Below are 15548 nucleotides of genomic sequence, written 5' to 3' on the forward strand. Positions count from 1 at the left end.
TAAAGAATTAAATTGAATCAATCAATTTTCTTACCTCCTGCTCAGAAAGACCATCAATAATTTCAGAAATCTCATGCTCACTCCTAGCAATGGTAGCTGAAAGACCAGCTCCCCTCTGACCAACTCTAAATATGAAAAAGAAATATAAATATATTTAAAGGCTTTTTATGAAAACGTGACAAATTATCATTAATACTGGAGCTATGTAAAACATAACAAATTATCATTAATACTGGAGCTATGTAGACCAGGCTGGCCTCAAACACACAGAGATCTGCCTGCCTCTGTTTCTCAAATGCTGGAATTGAAGGCACACATCACCACTGCCTGGTTCAAACTGAGACTTTTTTTTTTTTTTTTTTTTTTGGTTTTTCAAGACATGGTTTCTCTGGGTAGCTTTGCGCCTTTCTTGGAACTCACTTTGTAGACCAGGCTGGCCTCGAACTCACAGAGATCCATCTGCCTCTGCCTCCCCATTGCTGGGATTAAAGGCATGCGCCACCACCACCCGGCTTCAAATTGAAACTTTTAAAATAAAATATATTGTATTTATTCTTTGACAGTTTTACACATAAACAACTTATTTTGATCGCATCCACCTCCAGTTCCTTGATCTTCCTTGTTTACATCCTCTAGTGGGTTCTTTCGCTTAGTTTTTTGTGTAACCCAGAGTCAAAATTACTACCATCTGTTGGAATGTTTATTTGATGCTGTGTTGATCATGTACAGGTCTTGTGCATGTAAGCATACCTTCTTAAGCTCATTAATGCAGTATCAAAATGTCTATGAGACAGAACACAAAATGGGGCTTTTTTGTGTGTGCATGTGTGTGGGTACATGTCTGAAATGGAAAATTCCTACAAATGAAAAATGAAAATGAAAAATGAAAAGTGCCTACAAATGTGTGCAGATGCATATGGAACACCAAAATGGGATTTTTTTAGTTAATAGAAAGTCAAAAAACCAACCCGAGAGTCAATGAATATTTTCAAATGGTATGCATGAGTCACTACCAAATTAGCAACAATTTAAATGTTAATACTGAGATTGAAGTTATATGTTGGACTGGGGACACAACTCAGTTGGTAAAGTGTTTGCCCTCCATGCATCAGGACCTGGGGTTGATCATTAGTACCACAAAGGGAAAAAAAAGGTTATATATACAAGTTAAAATAGTGGACTAGTAATGGGGAACTTGTATTAAAAAAGAAATTATTAATTCCATGCTGTGGAACAATCTTTATACACTGTAAACATGTATTGCTCTAATTGTTAACAAAAAGCTAATTGCCAATGGCTAGACAGGGTTTTCGGGCAGAGAGAATGCTGGGAAAAGGGAGTCTAGAGGAGAGGCAGAGAGAAGTAAGATGAACATGCCATGTTAAAAGAAGGTATCACCATGTGGCAGAGGGTAGATAAGAAATATGGGTTAACTTAAAAAATAATAGTTAGCCAGTAACAAGCTTGAGCTATTGGCCAAGTGAGGATTTACACTTAATAATACATCTCTGGATAGTTATTTGGGAGCAGTTGCTGAGACACAGAGAAACTCCACCTACAACGTCAAGTCCATCTTTTGTCAACATTCTAAAGAATAGAAGTGCAAGCTTGGAAAAATACATTGAACATTTCTGAAATATAAGGAAAAACAATGAAAAAGAAGGTCAAGCTTAAGATATTTGCAAAATACCTATTTGTACCTTTTGTGGGAATTAGTCATGGTGTTTTATGCCTATTCTCTAAAAGTAAAACAAAACAAAATAAAATATCAAGAGTGTGGTGCACGGTAGTGAACATCTTTAATCCCAGCACTTAGGAGGTACAGGCAGATGGATCTCTGGAAGATCGAAGACAGAGGTCAGATTTCCATATCAAGTTTCTGGCCAGCAGGGCTACATAAAAAAACTCCGTTTTAAAAAAAAATAAATTAAGCCGGGCGGTGGTGGCGCACGCCTTTAATCCCAGCACTCGGGAGGCAGAGGCAGGCGGATCTCTGTGAGTTCGAGGCCAGCCTGGGCTACCAAGTGAGTTCCAGGAAAAGGCGCAAAGCTACACAGAGAAACCCTGTCTCGAAAAAAAAAAACCAAAAAAAAATTAAAAAAAATAAATTAATAAAAATAATGTAAAAAAATTTTCTACTAAACCCCCCAAAACTTGTTTCTTTAAAAAAAAATAATAAATCTTAAGCCAGGCAGTAGTAGTGTTGCACGCCTTTAATCCTAGCACTGAGAAGACAGAGACAGATGGATCTCTGAGTTTGAGGCCAGCCTGGTCTGCAGAGAGAGTTCCAGGACAGTAAGGGATACACAGAGAAACTCTGTCTTCAAAAACTTTTCAAAAAAAAAAACCTTATTTTTTATTTTATACTTGTCTTGCCTACATGTATATCTGTGTACCACATACATGACAGGTAACAACAGAAGCCAGAAGAGGGCGTCAGATCCCATGTAACTAAACCTAGGTCTTCTGCAAGAATAGCAAGTACTCTTAACCACACAGCTATCTCTTTAGCCCCACAGAACTTTCTGATTAATAATCAATCAATTTCATGCTGTTTCATTATGTTTATGATTACTAAGGAATATTCGGGTTCATTCTTATTAATTTTCATTTTGAAAGAAATTAGTACTTTTAAGAACTAAAGATTTGAGCTGGAGACAGATCAGCAGTTTGGGAGCACTGGCTGCTCTTCCGGAGGATTCAGGTTCAGTTCCCTGCACCCACATGGTGGCTCCCAGCTGTCTGTGACTCCAGCTCCAGGGACCCGGTTATGGACTCCACAAGCACCAGTCGTGCATGTAGGAGGACATAAACATGCACCCAGATAAGACACTCACATGCAAAAAATAAATAATTAAAAGAAACAGAATTAAAGAAAATTTAAAAATATTCACTTAGATTTCACATGAAGATTAAATATAAATATAAAAAAATTAATATTCGCCGGGCGGTGGTGGCGCATGCCTTTAATCCCAGCACTTGGGAGGCAGAGCCAGGTGGATCTCTGTGAGTTCGAGGCCAGCCTGGTCTCCAAAGCAAGTTCCAGGAAAGGCGCAAAGCTACACAGAGAAACCCTGTCTCGAAAAAACCAAAAAAAAAAAAAAAAAAAAAAAAAAATTAATATTCAATTCACTAAGAAATAATCCTCACTGGTTGATAAGTTTTAAATTCTATGGCAAAAGAGCTGGCAAAATAGTTGATAGGTCTGTCACTAGATCTGACAACCTGAGGCCAGTCCCACTTGGTGGAGGCAGAGAACCTACTCCCACCATCTGTCCTCCAACCTCCACATCAGTATTACTATGACATGTGAGCTTCCCACACACCATAAATGAATAATAAGTGCAATTTGTTTGTTAGGTTGGTTTTTGTTTTGTTTTGTTTTGTTTTGTTTTTGAGATGGGGTTTCTCTGTGTTGTTTTGGTGCCTGTCCTGGATCGCACTCTATAGACCAGGCTGGCCTCGAACTCAGAGAGATCAGACTGGCTCTGCCTGCCCAGTGCTGGGATTAAAGACGTGTGCCACCACCGCCCAGCATAAGTGTAATTTTAAAAATTTAAGTTCAACATTAAAAATTCTTGCCAGGCAGTAGTGGTACATACCTTTAATCCCTGCACTTGGAAGGCAGATACAGACAGATGTGTGAGTTCGAGGCCAGCCTGGTCTATCTACAGAGTGAGTTCCAGGACTACACAGAGAAACCCTGTCTCAAAAATCCAAACATTCCTGACGATCTGAAGGGAAAAAAATACCATTACTAAACACCAAACTACATACCGTTGAAACCGTTCTTGCTGCTCTCTTTGTTTTCGAATTTCTGGAAACTGCTTCTCATAGTACTCCCTTGTTTTGCTTTCTTTTGCTTTCCTCCGGGGATTGTTTTCTATTCTGTCCACTTTTTTCTCCCATGCTTCCATGAGCTGATCATAACGCTGGCAGATTTTTTGTTCCTATTAAACACCCGTAGTAAATTAATAACAATTAAACTGAACTCTATGATTTGGTAAGCCTTTAAAATACATTCCATTTCTTAAGATGAAAACAGAGGTACATTCGGCTTTTATGACTCAGCTAAGAATGACAATTTGTTCCTGGTCTGAGAGGAGAAATGGAGGGTTTCTGCAGGGTGGGTGTACTTTCCCTGCAATTTTTACTAACCATTAACACTATACAAATTAACAAACTCATTGACAACCACTGGTAGTGGCTGACCATGTATTTTTATTTTCCTAAAAACATGCCTTCATTGTCAAAAAGAAAGGAAAATTAAAAACATTTACATAGTTCATCATCTAATCCAGAGGTTCTCAACCATCCTAATGCTGTGACCCTTTAATGTAATTCCTCATGTTGTGGTGACCCGCAACCATAAAATTAATCTGATTGCTACTTCATGAACTGTAATGTAAATATCTTTTTTTCCCATGGTCTTAGGCAATCCCTGTGGAAGGGTTGTTCAATACCTTGAGGAGTTGTGACCCACAGATTGAGAACCACTGCTCTAATCAATCTTTTTTTTTTTAATTTATTTATTTTTCTTTTATGTGCATTGGTGTTTTACCATAGGTGTTGGGTCCCCTGGAACTGGAGTTACAGACAGTCGTTAGCTGCCATATGGGTGCTGGGAACTGAACCGGGGTCCTCTGGAAGAGCAGTCAGTGCTCTTAACCGCTGAGCCATCTCTCCAGCCCCCTGCTCTAATCAATCTTAGAGGCAAGTATTTAGCATTGTGTTGGTATCTATCCAAACTGTCAGAGAAAACATGCACACATAACAGTTTCTCTATCATTAGAGGTTCTGGTTTTTCACTTTTTTTTTTCTTTTTGTTAACTAGTATAAATATTTTTTGCAAGAATGGAAAAGACTAGAATTAGCTATTCACCATCATAAAAAGAAATCTGGTTAAAAACATGAAATCAATAATTAGTACTCTTGGTTAATCTTGAATTATGACTCCATTTTCTACAGGTACAAGGCAGAAGAACCCTCCATTATGGACACAGAACTATGTGACTACAAGATTCCATAAAGAGGAAAGTGAGAAGGGCCTTAGGACCACTGCTAAAGTTGGTCACCTAAGAGTGACTGGACAGGAGAGTGTTTCTTCTCACCCCATTCCCTCATCACTTCTTCCAACACCTATGTGCCTCTTGTGCACTTCACCTTTCTCCTCTCTACTCCCATCGCTTGAATTCAAGTCAACGCTGTCACCACCAGAAGGGAAGCAATCGTCTAGTAAATGTGGCCCACATGATTTCTGTTACTTTCCAAAACAGAGAAGATGGAAGCCAGAACCTGGTCCATGTTACGTAAGTGTTCAGATCTTCCCATGCATTCCCAGTGTTGCAGCCAGATGCAAATTCTTTGGTTGTTGTTTGATACAGGGCTTCCCATATCTCAGGCTGGCCTCAAACCTACTAGGTAATGGAGCACGACTTGAACATCTCATCTCCCTGCTTCAACCTCTCCAGTGGGAATCACAGGCATGTGATGCCCAGTTTATTTGGTGCCAGGGATCCAATCCAAGGGCTTCATTTATATTAAGCAAGCACTATACCACTGAGTTACATATGCAACCCCAGATGTAAATTCTTAAAATTCAAACCTGAACTTCATACTTCATCAGATTAAACACTTTAAAAAAAAAAAAAAAGTATACTCTGAATCTCATACAAAGTCTTGTAGGTGACCTTCAGAACAGTGTATCACTAAATCCCAGCATCCTTATCACCCGTGCCCTGCCCAGCTCTCCCACTCTAAACTCAGTCAGTTCTGAGCCTGTCACATTAGCTATTTCACTTAACCGGTTCCCTCTGCTTGTGTAAGTTTACACAGTACTGGCTTTTCTGTTTAGTGGCCCTCCCTGATTGTATCTGCTTCAGGCATCCCATTTTACAACTCTTGTAGTCAGCTTTATGTATGAGATCACATTACGATCACAATACTGAACCTGCCTGCTGACATATCTGCTCCTTAAAAGCCAAATAATATGGCTATCTTGCTTGCTTTTCTGGAATAATATATGGAACATCATCCACAACTGATAAACACTTATTAATGAAATCAGTAAACAGATAAATTACAATTATTCCAAAGCATGAAAAGGTTTTATTCTCCAGTGACTACATCACCAGAGGACTAATTTAGCAACTACCAGAATTACAATAAAATGACTGAACAAAAAAGCTAGTTTATCATTTAATATTTCTATGTTTTGGGGAAGAAAAATATTCAACACCAGTTATTTAAGATAGCATCTAGAAGATAACACTGGAAATATGAACTACAAAAGTTTTACACCAAATAAAAGCTGCTGTCTCTTGAGCTTTACAACTGGTTAACCGTCAGGTCATTCAGTATACGGTAAAGTTCATTTCTAAAACAGGTTCAAAGAACTTCCTTTTATTAAAAATCTGAATTTAAATGTATCTGTAAAATTAGTATGAACATATTACAAAAGTAAGGATATTCTACGAAACTTAATTTCTATGATTATAACCATAAAACTTTTAGACAGCAAAGTGTATAACTAAATAAACTATTTCAATTTTTAGACACTGACCAGATAGTTTTTCCTAAGGACAGAGAATAATGTCTCATCGGCATGACCATAACTTACCGACACTTGTTTGAGTCCTAACAGACTGAAAGCGCATCGTCCTACTTAGACTTTTTTTTTTGACTACTCACCATTTTGCTGAACAAAAATATTGCATAAATGACTAATAAAATTAATTTGATAATGATGTTAAATGTGGTATTACAATGTTACTAGGATTAGACTCATATTTAACTCACACATACAGTTACTTTCTAAATCAGCATTTGTTCTCATATAATCAAGGATCAATTATTAATGGGAAAGTGAATGCCTAAATGACATGAATGGGAAAGCTGTACAAATTTCAGTTAACAAGGATAGGACCTCACCCTTTGTTTTCTTGCATGATTTCTTCTTTTAAAAAATAAAATGAGTTTTTTCCTCATCACCTGGTTTCTAGAAGAGAAAAATATGGTTGCAGAACATTAAGAAAAAGCACAACTTAAGCCATGTTCACTTTCTGCAGACATTGGAGATAGGCAAACCACTTAAGAACTTATGGTACAATCAGAGTTAATCTTTAGCTTTTTCACCCTGCAAAATAAAGCTGCATAATTTTTGCAATAAGGTCTAAAATTCCTGCCGTTCTATAACAAGATAATACAGTTAATTTTTAATTCATGCATCTAATTTTTAGACATACTATTTTCAAATTATAATTAAGGAGTAACTAATTCTTAAGAATTCTGATGATACAAGCAACTTTGTATATACGTTGAGAAAGAGAAATAAAAGGGAAAAGAAACCTTTTGCAGGTACTTCCCTCCTAGAAGGAGAATGCACACCAAAACATTTAGAAAGATGTGACTTCTGCTCAAGACAGAAGATCTCTCTCCCACAGATCTGACACAACACTCTATGGAGCAACAAAGGGCAATCTGACAAGACAGGAAAATGTGTCACGTGTCTTAATGTAACAGTGTCACTTTTCAACGTGGAAGCACTGTGACCTTTTAAAACAATGTCATGCAGATTCAAATATATCAATATTTATACCCCACCTACTTACAGAAATAATTCCAAGCTGATTATTCAGACATAAATACAAAGCCAATGAAAGTAGAAATAAATTTCTGGATTACGTGTTGCTCAGGACTAACACTGACACTGGCTCCACTCAAATATTCAAAGACAGTAAGTAGCTCGGTGTATGACAAAGCAGTCAGCAGATGAAAAGAATTATTAAATGTCACATTTGCTATTTCATATAAAGCAAAAGAATAGCTACTGAATGATTTGAGCAAATGTGTATACTTCAAAAGTAACATACAGTGGACCATTAATACTTATCAATTTACTCTGACTGCAATTATATGCTACTCAAAAATAAATGTCAATCAGTAAATAAAACTTTAAATGTCTACTAAGAATTTAAGTGAAGTCAGCTAGTCAATAACCCCTCTCAGCACAATCTAACATAGGCAGTGTAGATAACATAAAATCAATCAACAACAGTGCGGCTTTCCAGCTTACATTGAAGGAGAAAAGACAAAACACAAACCGAGCTTTGGGGGGAGGGGGGGAAATCACTAAATATAGCCAACTACATTTTATCTGTTATCCTCCTTTTAAAAACATTTAAACAGCTAAGTAGTTCTAAATCAAAATGTATGAGTTTAGCCTAATCTTCTCCTAAAGGTTCTCAAGACCATGGCAATATCTCACAGAAAAACTCTTAATTAGATGACTTTATTATGAACCATTTACTTCACAGAAGTTAAAATGACTCAAACTGTTAATAGTTGTCATGCACACTACCATGCACATATATTTGCCACCAGTTCTGCAAAGTAGTCAATTATTGTACACACTCTCAGAAACTAAAAGAAAAAATATAAATAATAATGTGCTCATTAGTAACTGTAATAGTAAATAATTATAATGTTCTGGATACACTTTTAAATGCATATAAATAGAAATATCACATTTCTGTCACCAATTAATAGTAATTCACCTAAAATGCTCTAAAAGTATGATAATTAACAACAATTTTTAAAAAAACCTATCTAGCTTCTCTTACTTCAATCAGATCAAGAAATTAAGTTTACTTTTCACTTTTCTTATTCCAAGATCTGCATCCATAAAGGCCTGGTAGTAGGATGAGCAAGGCAAAGCAAACTACATTCTGGAACAGCCTCCTCACCGACATGAGGGACTGAGCCTTCCAAGGCACCAGGACATTAAATGGCAGAAGGGTCTACAAATACCGTCATTAGCAAGAGTCATGGAAGGGATTTCCCTAGAATAGGGTTTTGAATAATGATAAAATGATCCGTGGCACTTCTACTTTGCAATGGCAGATGTGGCTTGGTGGGGGACGGTGTCATCACTAGTCTTAAATGAAAAAGCTTCATTATCTTACTTCATCATGCGCCTTGCAGGTACTCCACTGAAAAAAACACAAAACAGGAGGCAAAGAATTCAAGCCTCAAGGTAAGCCATTTCAATGTTAAGTATCCACCTTTTTTTTTTTTTTTTTTTTTTTTTTTTTTTTTTTTTACTAGCAGATTATAAAACCAGCTAGTTTTATGCAATAATTTATTTTATTTTTTGGCCTCGGAAACTCAAATCTGTTACCCCAACCCCCAAAAAGCCAGAGGAAGATAACATATAGTAAACAACAGCAAATTACACAAATCTAAAACACACCTACACTGTTATAATAATGTCCGCAGATAACAAAAATGATTTTCTTTATAGAATATGTGTTCTTTAATTGAACTCCAAAGATGGTAAGTACTTACGTCTTGATGTTCTCATGGTACACCTTGGTATCTGATGGCTGGTTATAGAGTGGCTATAAAATAAATGACATTTATGTGTAGAGTGTTGTATATATACTTACATTAACAAACAAAATCATTTTTTTGTGAGACTATCTTAAGTGGGACTATACCATAGCATCCAGCCTAAACCTGCAGGTGTCAGGTTTCCCTGTAACCCCATCTCCTACTGCTCTCCCACTCCAAAAGGAAGTTTGCAAACCCACTGGATCTTATAACAAATAAGCCTCATCACACTTTCAATTTCAGAGGCAAAGGGAAATTACACACTGTCTTTATCCTAATAGTACATTCAGGAAGCTCTTTTATTTCCTTTAGCTACATCTTCCTCCTCCTACCTAAGGGATGAAATGGCTGTTCAGGAAAACATGCTCAGAATACTGCTTACGCAAAGGTAATCAAGTTTACTCACAATTATCTTAAGATTATAACAAACTTTCTGCCCGGCTATATAATTTTTATCCAATATTAAATGGATAGCCCATTTTATCCCAAGAAAAATTATAAAAAAAGAAACTTAACAACAATAACAACATTAGAAATGAAAACAGGAATTTCTTACCAGTTCAACTTTTGGGCCAAGACCTTCAAAAATTTTATGAGCTTCTTCTGCTTTTTTCTAAGGAGAAAAACATTATTATATTGATAATTAAAAATTATATTACCCCAAAGAAAAATAATTGCCTATTTGAAAACACTTATCTAAGACTAATCTGTAACTAAATTTACCTTTATTTACACTGAAACACTCTCTAATTTCCCCTTATACTGGGGATTGAAGCTAGATTATCATGTAAGCTAGACAAGTGTTCTACCACTGAGTCATCGTGTTGGCATTCTCTAATTTTAATTTACATAAGGTTCTCTCACTAAATTTAATCAAATCTTTAGTCAAAACCTAATGTCTGTAGTGAGAGCAACACATAAACAATTAGGAAGTTAATAAAATATTGGGAATACAGAGAGAAGGAATAAAATTTAAATTGGAAGTATACCCAAGTATTTCAAATATTTAATTCACATGTTGCTGTTAATAAATATCTAAAAGCATAGAGTATCAAAAGAAGCATATAATGAGTTTTGTTTTCTAGTTCCAAGGGACTAAGTAATAAGTGAATAAAGAAATAGCTAGTTTTCCTCCAATCATTATTTGCAGTAAAATAAAATTTTAATAACATATTTAACATGCCATTTTCAAAAGTAATCAAAACCAAAGTACCCCATAACAGGATCTTGTGGTGATATCTTGAACAAATAAAATTTGCCTGAAGATCAGAGTAAAGAACCAGCCACTAGATTAAACACAGAAGTCAGGCAGTGGTGGCACACGCCTTTAATCACATCACTAGGAAGGTTGAGATAGGAAGTGATATGGCTGGGCAGAGAAAGGAATGTAAGGAGACAAGAACTCTGGCTCTTTCAGGCTCTGGAGTTGGTGAGGTAAGAGGTGGTGGTTGCGGCGAGCTCTGCCTCTCTGATCTTTCAGCTTTCACCCTGATATCTGGCTCCGAGTTTGTATTATAAGACCACTTAGGATTTGTACAACGGATCTTCCTTGCTAACAACAAATTAACTGGGCCAGCAAGACAGCTGTGGTTAGTTAAGATGGATGCCATCAAGCCTGACTATCTGACCCCACATGGGCAAAGAGAGGACTGACTCCCACAAGTTATTCTCTGTCCTCTCCATGTGTCTCACATGCACTAACACACACATCTCTCACATTTTCATATAATTATTAGTCTAAGTCTACATATGTAAGTAATTAATTCTTCAAATATATACTGAATGTATTCTATGTGCCAGGCACTTACTAGACACTTAAAAAAAAAAGGGGGGGTGTGGGGGGAAGAAAACCAAATCCAGTATAAAGAATGGTTTGAAAGGCTTATGGATATTTAAGTGTACTCCACATATAAGAAAGGCAAACCACCTGGGAGTAAAGGTACTAAAAAATACTTAATACAATACTGAAAGCCTCCTCTGGTAGGATCCTAGCGAGGAGGGGGTTTTGATAAGGCTCAGGTAGGGCCAGAGAAGTGGTTCAGTGGGTAAAGGCATTTGCTGAACAAGCCTGAGACCTTAGTTTGTTCCCAAGAACACATGGAAGGAGAGAACTGATTCCACAGTTACCCTCAGCCCGGCACATCCAAATGCATGTGTAAAGTTTGGGCTACTTGGTAGAAAGTAAGAAATAGGGTTTTGTTTGGAGAACTGTGTACTAGAACACAGGTATGAAGGATGGGTTAGAAAGTGGGGAAAAAAAAAAAAAAAAGACTGTAAGAATGAGATACAGCAACCGTGTGTAAAATTCAACTTAGGCAAATGGCAAAAGGAGAGAAGGGAAGCAGGTGCCTAGGATAATATACAGAAAACAGGGTGCATGCTCTTTAGAAACTCATTAACATACATGGTATGGCTAAGGGAGGGAAACACCCAGCTTCAGAAAAATAGCAGGAGTAAAGGGAGGATGTTGGCACAAGAGTAATACCTAACAACTTTTTCTCTCTTCTGTGCCGTATGCTGCAGCAAACCATCCAGCCAAAATATAAACTATTTCCACAATCTTCTCCATTACATACTAACAACCATTCTTTTTTGTATTTTTATTCTGAAATTGGAGCACCTACAAATATTTTGGGAACGTATAACTGAACAGACATAAAGCAACTCAAACTGTTTAAAAAAAAAAAAAACATAGTTCAGGAAAATAGTTTGTTTAGAGAGAAAACAAACAAGTCTGAGTTCAAACAGGAACGAAAGCAGCTTTTCTCTCGTGAAGCTAGCTAGGCAGTTTTCTTTTTCTCACCAACTTTGTAAATAAAAAAAGACTTCTCGTATGTAATAATGGTTCTGATTACTTCAGCCACACAAAGCACAATTCCCAGAGTAAACAGACTGTCACTTCACAAGGAATAAGTAAAAGATGTACTTCTGTCATTATCTTCTTGCCTATGGCATCAAGACAGATTAGGTTACTCACTTTAAAAGGTCACGGAAGCAGTGAAAGTCTTAGAAAACATAGCATGATGAGAAAACAGAACCACAGAGCTGGCAGAGACGCCCAGAACAGCTTTCCTCCACTTCCCTCTCGGAGCCCCACAAGAACAACTACAAAAAATAACTAGTAGTAGGGTTTACTAAGAAAGCATCTGAAAGAAAACATGGCTTGACAATTACTAAGAGTGAGTTAAGAACATTTTTCATGCATGAAAAAAACTTTTCACTGTAAGAAGCCAAGACTCATACTGAGACATCAAGTTTGGCTATTCTTTGCTTTGTGGAATGAACAAGAAACCAAAAGGAAATAATCAAAACAGAAAAGATTTAAAATGAGTTTTCAAGTCTGATGATGGGCATTAAGAATCATTTATTTCAATATCTAATGAAGACATGTATATAATTAAACACAAATTAAGTTCTCTATCAGATCTTAATAGTTCTCAATCTTCATACCCACAACATTCACTAATTTACAATTGTTTTACAACAGTTTATTTTAAAATGTAATCAATAAGTATCACTGAATCCATTTTATTTTAAAATGAACTAATACTAAAATTTTAGACATTAAAAAAATTCCCATTGTCTATCAATTCCAATCTCTTACTTTATCATAGAGATCACAAACTGGCCATAAAATACTAAAGTATTTTATAGTTCTGAAGGGTATTTCTTAAAAATCATAAGATATGCCAGGCACAGTGGTGCACGCCTTTAATCCAGCACTTGGAAAGCAGAAGCAGGCAGATTTCTGAGTTCGAGGCCAGCCTGGTCTACAAAGTGGGTTCCAGGACAGCCAGAGCTGTTACTCAAAGAAACCCTGTCTCAAAAAAACAAAAATCTGAAGCTGTAACACAAAACTTCTCATTTCCATCTCCACAAACAAAGGGCATACTTTCCTATTCTGAACTACAGTCTTCCTCTAGGCATGGCATGAGGTGAAACATCACTTTTTCCCCTTACTGTCTTCCAACTTCATTATAGAAGATTAGTCTGGCCAGTCAACAAACTGTACCCATTCATTCTAAGCCCAACTAATTAAATATTAACCGCCTATATTTTTACCAGCATGTGACATTTACCACACAGTATACTTTATATGTGACTCTCAACTATCTACTCTTGTACAGACGTATGAGTTTAAGATTATTTTTATGTATTTCATGATGGAATTAAAATTATTTTTTAGTTTCCCTGCTGTCTTAGTTAGGGTTTTTATTGCTGTGAAGAGACACCACAACAAAGGTAACTCTTATAAAGAAAACATTTAATTGGGGTGCCTCGCCCACCAAGTTCAGAGGTTCAGTCCATTATTGTCATGGTGGGACCTGGCAGCGTACAGGCAAATATAGTGATGGAGAAGTAGCTGAGAGACCTGTATCTTGCAGACAATAGGAAGTGGTCTGTCTTACTGGAATAGCTGGAGCACAGGACACCTCAAAGCCCACTCCCACAGTGACACACTTGCTCCAACAAGGCCACATCTACTCCAACACCACCACACCTCCTAAGAGTGCCCTTTGGGGACCATTTTCTTTCAACCCATCACACCTGTCTTACTTTTGTTTTGAGTGTGTGTGGTGCATGTAGAGAGCAGAAGCTGATACCCTGTGTCCTCCTCAATTGCTTATCATACTTTTTTTTGGCAGGGAAGACAAGGTATTTCACCGAACCCAGACCTCACTAATTTGCCTAGGCTGGCGAGCATGCAAGACTCAGGGATCCTCCTGTCTCTAATTCTCCAGTGTTCAGATCACAGGCAGGTGCTATCACACCTCTGTTTTCATATGAGTGTTGGGGAACTAAACTCATATCCTCAAGCTTGTGCAGCAAGCACTTTATAGAATGAAGCATCTTCACAGCCCCTACTGTTTTATGTGGATGGCGTTCATAATTATTTACTTTAGAACATATTGATACAAAAGGCTCAGAATAGCAAAATACTATTTTACGACCCTAATTCCACAGAACATCTTATTTTTTTGACACTTTTTATAGTCTTACTATATCTACATTATATAAGAACATAGCTTTTACCCATCATGTACTCTTGACTCTTATTTAGAATTAGTTCTTCAGGTAAACTCTCTAATTTTCTTACCTTTATAAATATTGCTAGGCTTGTCTGCCTCTCTTTAAATGTGCTATTGGGATGCTAGGGCTAACCCTGGTCCTGTGCGTGCTAGGGAGGTACTCCACCACTGCACACCCCCAGCTAATAGTTGCTTTTCTTACATCCAATATCCTTTCAGACCTGGCTCTCTGTATAAAACATATTGACTGATAAATCAACTCACTACAAAGCAAATAAATTCAAACAACAATTCTGATTTTTACTTTTTATGATTACCCTTGGCTATTAAATCTTAATAATATTTAAGCTCTATTAAATGCTCTGAAATAAGGTCTTCTAGAAGTCAATTGTTAAGCTTCTCTAATGCAACATTTTCTTTATATTGAAGTGATATAAGCATCCCTTTACTTTAACTGCAAGTTACTGAGCCAAGTAATGATCAAAAGCCAACAGTGTCAATACAAAAACAACTCACAGAACTATGGCCTGGATTTCCTAATTGACAAAAATTTGCCAACTAAGAGAATGAAACAAAAAAATTGTTTTAATAAAAATAAAAAACCAAAACCCACCTAAAGGTCAAAGTCCACACTGAACTTTTTAAGTTCACCCATAGCCCAGCTATTAACTCTGAGCCTGATAATAAAATTCTTTCCTCTATTCAAAGGTACATTTGTACTGTAATTTGACCAATCAGGCTTTGGTATTAAATATATTTTAAGTAAAAATTAACAAGCATGCAGGTCATGGTGGCACAAACCTTCCATCCTAGCATAACATGCACAGACAGGCAGATATCTGTGAGTTTGAAGCCAGCCTGGTCTATACACTGAATTCCAGGCTAGCAAGGGTTACATAGGGATTTCTTATTTTTTTAAAAAAAAGAAAAATTTGCAAGCAAGCATGATGATACATAACACTCAGATGGCAAAGGCAGAAGGGTTGATTCAACCTATGAGGTTAGCCCCGTCTACAGAGACAAATATGGAGTTCCATGCGATCCAGGACTACACAGTAACTCCCTATCTAAAAAAAAGAAAAAGTAAAAATCTACAAAATAGCTGTTTCATATACTTGTCAGTATGTG

At 36.8% G+C, this 15548-nt stretch overlaps 1 protein-coding gene across 22 annotated transcripts in view; it reads right to left on the bottom strand.

The window, feature by feature from the left end:
- Window positions 1-15548, bottom strand: part of Ncor1 (nuclear receptor corepressor 1) — a 152924-nt gene that overhangs the window by 83720 nt on the left and 53656 nt on the right. For 15 of the 22 annotated variants that reach the window (XM_037201359.1, XM_028857091.2, XM_028857104.2 and 12 more), the window contains exons 7-12: window positions 9947-10003; window positions 9346-9398; window positions 8964-8990; window positions 6931-6997; window positions 3778-3950; window positions 35-125 (exon numbers count right to left, since the gene is read on the bottom strand). In XM_037201359.1, the coding sequence (XP_037057254.1) occupies window positions 35-125; window positions 3778-3950; window positions 6931-6997; window positions 8964-8990; window positions 9346-9398; window positions 9947-10003 (468 nt within the window). Of the gene's footprint in view, window positions 1-34; window positions 126-3777; window positions 3951-6930; window positions 6998-8271; window positions 8991-9345; window positions 9399-9946; window positions 10004-15548 lie in introns of those variants that run through there. The other 7 variants (XM_028857111.2, XM_028857112.2, XM_028857105.2 and 4 more) reach the window with 2 other exon arrangements.

The sequence above is a fragment of the Peromyscus leucopus genome, chromosome 8b (assembly GCF_004664715.2).
Source record: "Peromyscus leucopus breed LL Stock chromosome 8b, UCI_PerLeu_2.1, whole genome shotgun sequence".
Taxonomy (NCBI): Eukaryota; Metazoa; Chordata; class Mammalia; order Rodentia; family Cricetidae; genus Peromyscus; species Peromyscus leucopus.